General features: G+C 48.1%; 1 protein-coding gene across 1 annotated transcript; it reads right to left on the bottom strand.

Moving 5' to 3' along the window:
• Positions 1–5,720: 5,720 nt before the first annotated feature.
• Positions 5,721–7,581, bottom strand: Hapln2 (hyaluronan and proteoglycan link protein 2). Its single transcript, XM_038312003.1, has 5 exons — positions 7,494–7,581; positions 6,920–7,273; positions 6,680–6,796; positions 6,384–6,566; positions 5,721–6,004 (listed from the first exon to the last, which is right to left on the bottom strand). The coding sequence occupies exons 1-5, from the start codon at positions 7,579–7,581 to the stop codon at positions 5,721–5,723; spliced, it is 1,026 nt and encodes a 341-aa protein (XP_038167931.1).
• Positions 7,582–8,548: the final 967 nt, after the last annotated feature.

Here is an 8,548-nt window from a genome sequence, read left to right on the forward strand (position 1 = left end):
GGGTCTTTTGTTTTTGTTTGTTTGTCTTTAAATAAGCTAAGGGATATAGGGTAAAAAGTAAGAATGGACAGGAAGGGTACTTATGCAGCAGCGGAGAAACTATGACTGATACTGGAGAAAAGTCCCAGGAAAAAATGGAGGTTGCCTGGTAGTCACCTTAGTGAAAATATTCACAACAAATGATAAATTTAGTTGGTACTGTTATGTCTCATGATATTTTTAGAAATAAGATTTGTATGCAAGGTTAAAATGGCTAAAATAATATAATTACAATATATCTCTCAGTTTTCCTCTTATTTGCTCTTAGTTGCTCCCCATCCAAGGTCCTCAGTATCTTTGAAGCTCTTGGTGAAATGGAAGCTTCTTCCTCTCAAGATCTCAAGGGCCCAAGGGTTAGAAGCTGAAAACACTGAGCAGAGAAAAAGCTATTTTAAAACTCACAACAAAAATTAAATATAATTAATTAAGAGTCTATGTGTAAGTAATTAATTTGCTACAGCATACTATATATGAAACTTGAATTCAATTCTTGCTTAAGAAAATAGAGTAGAAATAAACAGTAAATAAATGTTGAAAACATGTTTTAAAATGTAAAGAATGAGGTTCTTGTGGTGGTCTGAGTGAGACTGACCCCCTCAGCTCGCACATCTGAATGTTTGGTTCCTGGCTGGTAGACAGTTTAGGAAGGGTAGGAGGTGTGGTCTTGTTGAAGGTGTGTCCCTGGGGGTCACTTTGAGGAATCAAAAGCCCCTGCCAGGCCCAGTTGTTCTCTCTCTCTCTCTCTCTCTCTCTCTCTCTCTCTCTCTCTCTCTCTCTGTTTTCAACTTGTAGATCGGATGTGAGCTCTCAGCCATGCCTGCTACTACACTTCCTACCGTGATGATCATGGATTTACCCCCTGAAACTGTACGCAAGCTCTGAATTAAATTCTTTCATTTCTAAGCTTTCTGTCTTGGTTGTGGTGTCTCTTCATAGCAATAAAACAGTAACTGAGGTTTTGTGTGTGTGTGTGCGTGTGTGTGCGCGTGTGCGTGCATGAGCATGTGTATGTGTGTCTGTGCATGTCTCCTAAGTGCTGAGATTAAATGCATGTGCCACCATGCTGGAATTAATCGTTTTTATATATACAAAGGGTTAAAATATTTTGGATAAAAATAAATTTTGTATGATGAAATGGAATTTTGTTCTAAATAAAAAGTAGATGGCTACAAAATCATGAATGCTTAAAGCCAAGTCACAGAGGGTTTGAGTAAGTTATACAAGGCTTATAGAGAGTAGGACTTAAGAATTATGGATGTTTGATGATTAAGATTCATAAGTTCAGTGGGGAGTAGTGGCACACATCTTTAGTCCCAATACTAACGAGGCAAAAGCAGACAGATCTCTGTAGGTGGAATTTTCTGTCTCACCTGTTAGCTCCCAAATAATAACACAAAGACTTATTAAACTATAAATGATTGGCAAATAGCTTAGGAATATTACTAACTAGCTCTTACAACTTGAATTAACACATATTTCTTATTGATATTCTACCATGTGGCTCAGTACCTTTTCATGGCCCAGCATGTTCATCTTGCTTCTCCCTACGCCTCCTGGAGACTCTGCCTTTCTTCCTCCCAGTGCTCTTTCCTTGTCTGAAAGTCCTGCCTAACCTCTTCCTGCCTAGCTATTGGCCATTTAGCCCTTTATTAAACCAATGAGAGCAACACATTTTCACAGTGTACAGAAAGATTATTCCACAACCTATTTTTGTGAGTTGGAGACCAGCGTGGTCTGAGAATGAATTCTAGGACAGCCAGGGCTGTTACGTAGGGAAACCCTGTCTTGAAAAACACAACAAAAACAAAACAAAAAGAGATTTATTAACTTTTAGGGCTATAATGAACTATTCATGCTAAAAAAATAAATGAATTAAAGATATATGTCTTTCTAACTTCACTAAGCTTTAGATTTCTTGGAGAAATTGAGTCATATAAAACAACTGTGATGTTTTATAAAAGTACACTATAGAAGGATCAGAAAAATGACGTTCCCAGTTTCTCCATAGAGTATATCTATGTTTTAAAGTTTATTATGCTGTCAAGTGAGCTTCATTCAAAATTATAGTTTTTGAGGCTCAAAAATCTTAGGGATAAAATTATAAAATTCCAATCTTACGAGAGTTACTAATTTATTGTAAATTGTTAAAGGTAATTAAACTTTAAAAGATAATGAATCCAGGCATGGTGTTGCACACCTTTTTAATCCAGCATTTAGGAAGCAGAGGCAGGTAGATCTGAGTTCAGGGTCAGCCAGGTCTACAGAGCAAGTCCCAGGACAGCCAGGGCTACACAGAGAAACCAAAAGATAATGATCTTATAAATGATAAAATATCTTTTTTTTTCCTTTTTGGTTTGTCGAGACAGGGTTTCTCTGCGTAACAGTCCTGGCTGTCTTGGAACTTGCTCTGTAGGCCATGCTGACCTCGAACTCACCGACATCTGTGTGCCTCCATAGCCCATCTATGATCAAATATCTTTAATGTGCTCCAAATTGTGTTTGTAGTCCAGCTAAGTATAAATGTGATTCATCTACAAAGAAAAGCATGGAAGGAGAGACCAGTTCCTATTTCCCATTGCAAAGTCTTCTGCATATGTTGTCAGTTAGGCCAAACACATGTAACTTAAAGCAAGTTTGAAGTAAACTTAATGTTTATTTAATATAAAGTAATATTCAAACTAAGGATATTTTAAAAACAAGTTATGAAAATTGAATGTTCGAATAAAATAGGTTAAATTATAATACAATTCAAGACATCCCTAGACTCAATAAATATCCTTTTCCCTGGATGGGACACAGACCCATTGAGAGTAAACTGCAAGATAGCATCATTACAGCAACTGGGAGCCAGGGAGATTCCCACAGCAGAGCCTAAAACTTAAACAGTGGACATTTGGAGACAGATATTGTGAGATTTCTGAGGCAGCATAAAGAGACAGAGGTAGAAAGAAACCAGGCTGACTTTGGCAGAAGAGACTGCTTTTTCAAACAACAATGGGTAGACATTCTCCTGAAGGCAAGGAGGTGTCTTTAAAGAGGAAAAAGAACACTTGGAGTGTATAGAGGAGGGAATGTGGAGTGGAGACATTAAATGCAGCTGCAGGGTGTGACCAGCCATTCAGCAGTCTCTGTTTCCTGGAACTGTTGGGCAGACATGAATTTATAAGCTTCAAAACTGCCTTGCCCAAGTGTAAGGATGTTGATGATAGTGGATGGATGAGTTAAACAATAGCAACGATGGGGAGAGTGCTGGAGTTCCACAAAGCCACAGGAGATTTCAGCAAATACTAGGGTAACTGAGAGTTCCTTAGTCATGGCTTAGCAGAGGCTATTGGCCTAACCCTAACCCCAAGCCCAACCCCAACCCTACCCCTAAACCCAATCCTGACCCTAACCCCAATCTTGACCCTAACCCCAATCTTGACCTAACCCTACCCCTAACTCCAACCCTAACCCTATGCCTAACACCAACCCTAACCCTATCCCTAAACCCAATCCTGACCCTAACCCCAATCTTGACCCTAACCCCAATCTTGACCTAACCCTACCCCTAACCCCAACCCTAACCCCAATCCTAACCCTAATAACGGTGTAGGGCCCGTGAGTCTACCCCTGCTCCCAGGTTTCATTTTGAGGACAGTTTCTGGTCAGCCAGCTAGTTCCTGTGTTCCCTCTGCCCCTCCTGGTGATTAGCTATAGGGCATTGTTCACTCCACCTTGGGCATGGTAATTTCCCATCTGCCTGGGGGGTATTCCATTGTGCAGCAGCTAGGTATTTAAGGTTTTCCCTAAATTTGAATAAATGGCATTTGGCTGATCTCCTTTCAAATGACCCAGGTCTCTTGTGTGTTCTTTCAATCTCCAGGCCCTTGCCCGGCTTCCATCGGTACAGTGGTGCATGAACTGTACCAAGAGTAAAGCAGACACAGTTGTTACAATTGGAGGCCCCACTGGGATATCAGGATTACACAGCAGCTGTTCAAGGTGTATTCCTTCAGGGACTATGATGCCCCTTTCTCTCTTTGAACTCGCAGTAATATTAGCCATAGTGCTTCCTGTAGGGCTAATCCTGACAGATCCCCAGGCCTGGACTCTGACAAAATTTTATTACCTCTGCTGTATCTAGAAATAATAGGTTTAGATAGTTTTTATCTGATTTCTTTAATAACTCATGCCTTGGCCCTTATAAATAATAAATAAAACAGACCAATAATCCCTGGTCCCATAGCTGGCTTCACTGGAATCTATGATGAACCACCTCACTCCCTGGCCCCATGGATCTGCTTGTCCTTGTCCTCCGAGGTCTAATGATTGGGAGCTGCCTAGTTCACTGGCTGCTCCCGCACCCACTCCTTCATCAAAGTCAATGACTGAAGTGTAACCTAAGTAAACGAATGTGTGAAGTGACAAGACTACCCTGTCCTGGCTCCCTCTTGTGTTGGCTTACACTTGTCAGCCTCTACCCGCCACCTCCAACAGTCATGCCTAACACACTTGTCAGCCTCTGCCCGCCACCTCCAACAGTCATGCCTAACACACTTGTCAGCCTCTGCCCGCCACCTCCAACAGTCATGTCTAACACACTTGGGATTTCTGTGACTCTGGCCACAGTCCCGATGAATTAACCAAAATAATTCGTGTTTATAATAAATGAGGAAGGTGTAAGTAAAAGATACTGGCTATGCTCTGCACAGACTAACTATGCTCTGCCAAAAACAAATGTTGCAAGGCCATTCTCCCTATCACCTCACATTGACGCCCCCCTCCCGTCCCAGGGTACATGCACTGGGACTCTAACCCACTATCAATCCCAGGCCAGAAAGAAAGGACTCATTTGTCTTAATCTGCATGGTTGCCTGTATCTTTCTCAAATGGATTTATTATAGAACGTATGTGAACCATGTGTCTGCCTAGTGCAGAGGTGGGGTGGGGGGGTCAGAAGAGGAGCTGGAGTTACAGATGTTGTGGGTTCTGGACCACTGAGAGAGCAGCAAGTTCTCTTAACTGCTGAGCTATCCACTGGGTCTTTACTATCTTTAATTGTACACTTCAGCTGGGTTGATCTTAGCACTCAGGGGACAAAGGTAGACTGATCTGTGTGAATTCAAGATTAGACTGGTCTACATGGTGACATAGAACAACCAGGGCTATAATGAGAGACCTGTCTCAAATTAATTAACTAACTTACTAATCAATTAATTAAAACAGGCCTTGGAAACGTTTCTAAGTACATTTAAAGGTGTGCTTACACCCACCGAATGTCTGTTCTGTAAGGCCTCAGCAGTTTTGGGAGTTTGGAGTGCTTCTGGCAAATCTGAATAAGAAATTTTTGGGTGGCTGGCTAGATGTAAGGACAGCCAGGCTTCTCCCGCGAGGATGTCCAGGCCTGCGAGCTTTCCTCTCTGCTCTCCTAGCTCTTGATGGCATCTCATCACAAACCCTTAATTTTGCTGGGTCACAGAGGCAATAAAGCCTCTCCTCTAGATTGTAGACGTGTTGTATGTGCTTTGGGTCCAAGGCCAAAGCCTCCAAGTCCGACAGCTTATCGAACAGAGAAGAAGACGCCATGTTATTTTATTGGTAAGTTAATGCCTGGGACGCCCCTCCGCCCGGGAGCCTGGAGCGCCGCGCTGGCTCTTTCCGTCGAGAAGTGACTATCACAAGTGGCAGGGGCAGTGCGTTCACTTCTCTGCGTAGCAGTAGGTTCCGTAGGCCGCCTGCTGGGGCCGGGGGAAGCCGAAGCTGCGCACCCCGGGGTCAGGGAGACCCCCGCAGCGCGGCCGCGGCGTGGTGATGGGGAAGCGAACGCTGCCGTCCGCCAGCCAGCCTCCATCGCACCGATCCAGTCCCGAGAACTTCCAGGCAGCGTAGAGGTGCCCGACCTTGGCTACTACAGCTCCCCGCCGCCGGCACGCCGCGTGGGCTTCAGATAGCGTCAGTCTCCCGGGCACGAAGAACACCTGGCCTGGGAACGAGAGAGGGTGACCGATTGCCCCAAGTAGCGGGTCCGGAGGGGGACGCGACAGCGAAGCTGGGGAAACCCTGGCAAAACAGTGTTTGCGGGAGCCCAGAGGAACGCTGTCTGGGACACTCCAACTCTGCCAGAGTCCGCCCAAATTATTCTTCTCCGCTAGGCTGGCCGCACTGGGCCCCGGCCCTAGACGCTCCCCCTCCGCCCTCCAGGCCCCGCCCACGACCCTGGACGCTGGCCAGCCCCCGCCTGGTTTACAGGTCCTGCTTTCACTCAATCGGGCCGAGTCCTTCCTTCTGGCCAAGGCCAGACCACGCCCTTGCACCAGGATGGAGTCCCCAAACCCGGCACAGCTTCCAAGCAGTTGGCTCACCTGTCAGCGCCGAAGTGAAGCAGAAGGCGTCGTAGCGGTCACGGCTGCGATCGCGGGGCCCGTAGCTGCGGATGCCTGGCCGCCCTTGACCGCCACACGGAGCGCGCGCGTTGAGCACAGGGTAGCGCACCGAGCCCTCCAGCAGCCAGCCGGCGTTGCACCAGTCCAGCCCCTCGGTCCACGCTGGCGGAGCAGGGGGCAGGGAGAAGGGAAGTCACCGGCCCAAGCCAGACTCGAGCAAGCTTGCTGGGACCGGTGTGCAGCCCGGGGCGGTCAGTCGGGGATCCGGGGCTCACCCTGGTACAGTTGACTATAAGTGGCCAGGCGTCCGTCCTGCTCCTCGCACGCCTGCTTCGCCTCGAAGTAATTGAACTGGTAGCGGCCCCGGCTGGGTTGGTACGGAAACACCACACCTGGTGGGTGGAGAGCTTGGGTAGGACAGTTGGGTGCGGGGAGGAGCGCCGGCAGGGGAGGCTGGCATAGCTGAGGTGGCCGGCACAGCTAGGGAACAACAGTGCTGGAACAGAAGAGCTCACCCTCCAGGCGCAGGGTCAGTGCCACGCTCTCGTCCTCGATGCCATTGATGAGCTCGCAGCGGTACCGGCCCTCGTCCTCCAGGCGCACGCTCTTGATGACCAGAGAGGCGTCCAGTCGATGCCCCCTCCGCATGCTGGCACGCCCTCCCAGGTGCCCGTAGCCTCGGGCGTGCAGTCCATTGGTGATGAGGATTATCGTTTCTCGGAGCTCCCCGGGCTCCACTTTGCTCCAGCGTACCTTGTAGCTGGGAGGCGAGGTGCCCAGGACGCAGGGCAGTGTGGCCGTGGCCCCACGACGAGAGTGAATGACCTCGTGGATGGGGAGCAGGAGGTAGTGGGGACCCGGATGGGGGGCTGAGCAGAGGGGCCACAGTGGCAGGCCTCTTATCCTCCCTGCCCCAAGTGCCCACTCAGACCTAATCCCCAGAGGCTTTCCTGGGGACTCACTGGCACCACCCTCACCTCTCCTCACTGATTCTCACGCCCTAGGTACTTTCAACAGCTGCTCTTTTTAGCCCTCCATCCACTGAACCCTTTCCCAGTGTCCTGGTTGGGGGCTGGGCTAGGCTCTTACCCGGGTTCCCCAGGGCTTGGTGAAAGGTGATGAATGCCCAGGGGAGAAGGACGCAGCAGAGTGCATGGAGAGGGATCCGACTCGGCATGGCGGTGTCAGCAAGCGCCGTCTGCGGGGCACAAACGACAGACACTCCTCAGTACTGAAGGAAAAATGGGGAGGGGACAGAGATGAGGATCAGCTTCCTGCTGAATATGTAGAGGCATTTATCCAGGGGAGTAAGAGGCTGGTGGCGGGTTGCCTCAGCCAGGAAACCCTGCCTTAGCATCTCCTCCGGGGTTCCCTCATCCCATCTGCTTCCCAAGCCTGCCTTTGGGATGTGGATCTCTGAATTCATTTGACAGCGTCGCTTTCTACCCCAGAGTCAAAGTTAGAATGATTTCTCCTGCTTGGAAGAGTGGCTCTCCTCGTGCTGCTGATTTCTTCTTCACACAGTTTCCAGGGCTGGGGGCTCCAGCCCGCCCTGCGCTGCTAATGTCTATCCCCAGTCTGACTCTGCACTGGAGTCCAGGCGCAATGGACCTAAGAGGCATCAAAATTGGGCCTTATCTCTGGAAAACCTCCCTTCATTCTCCAATCTGTCTCGCGGTGGAGCATGAAGTCTACTGGACCAGACATGGAACTTTTCCTTATGCCCTTATCACTGGCTAAACTAAAGCAGGACACACACACTGGTAGGCTGTGTCCCAAGGGTTTCCCGTGGCAGAACATAACATTGTAGAATTATGTCAACAGTTCCAAGTGCAGCAGTCAGTCCGTCTGTCTGGGCTGTGGGTCCTGGACTCCTTTTGTACTTCCTATTCTAACCATGGTGAACTTTTTTTTAAACAAATGGTGGATTGATGACCCCTTGACTTGTTTTTATTCAGTCACAAAAAGGACTCTTCCATATGCTAATTGCATAGCCTTAACTGAGTAACAAAGTCAGCCTCAGTGTCCTGATTAGTACCGTGGTAATAGCCTGCGCCCTGTGGAGGCTAGTCCTCCCGTCAGCCTGAATGGATTTAGAATTGCCTCTGGGCATGACTGTGAGGATGAATTGAGGATGAGGTCCA

Source organism: Arvicola amphibius, chromosome 14 (assembly GCF_903992535.2).
Source record: "Arvicola amphibius chromosome 14, mArvAmp1.2, whole genome shotgun sequence".
NCBI classification, from domain to species: domain Eukaryota; kingdom Metazoa; phylum Chordata; class Mammalia; order Rodentia; family Cricetidae; genus Arvicola; species Arvicola amphibius.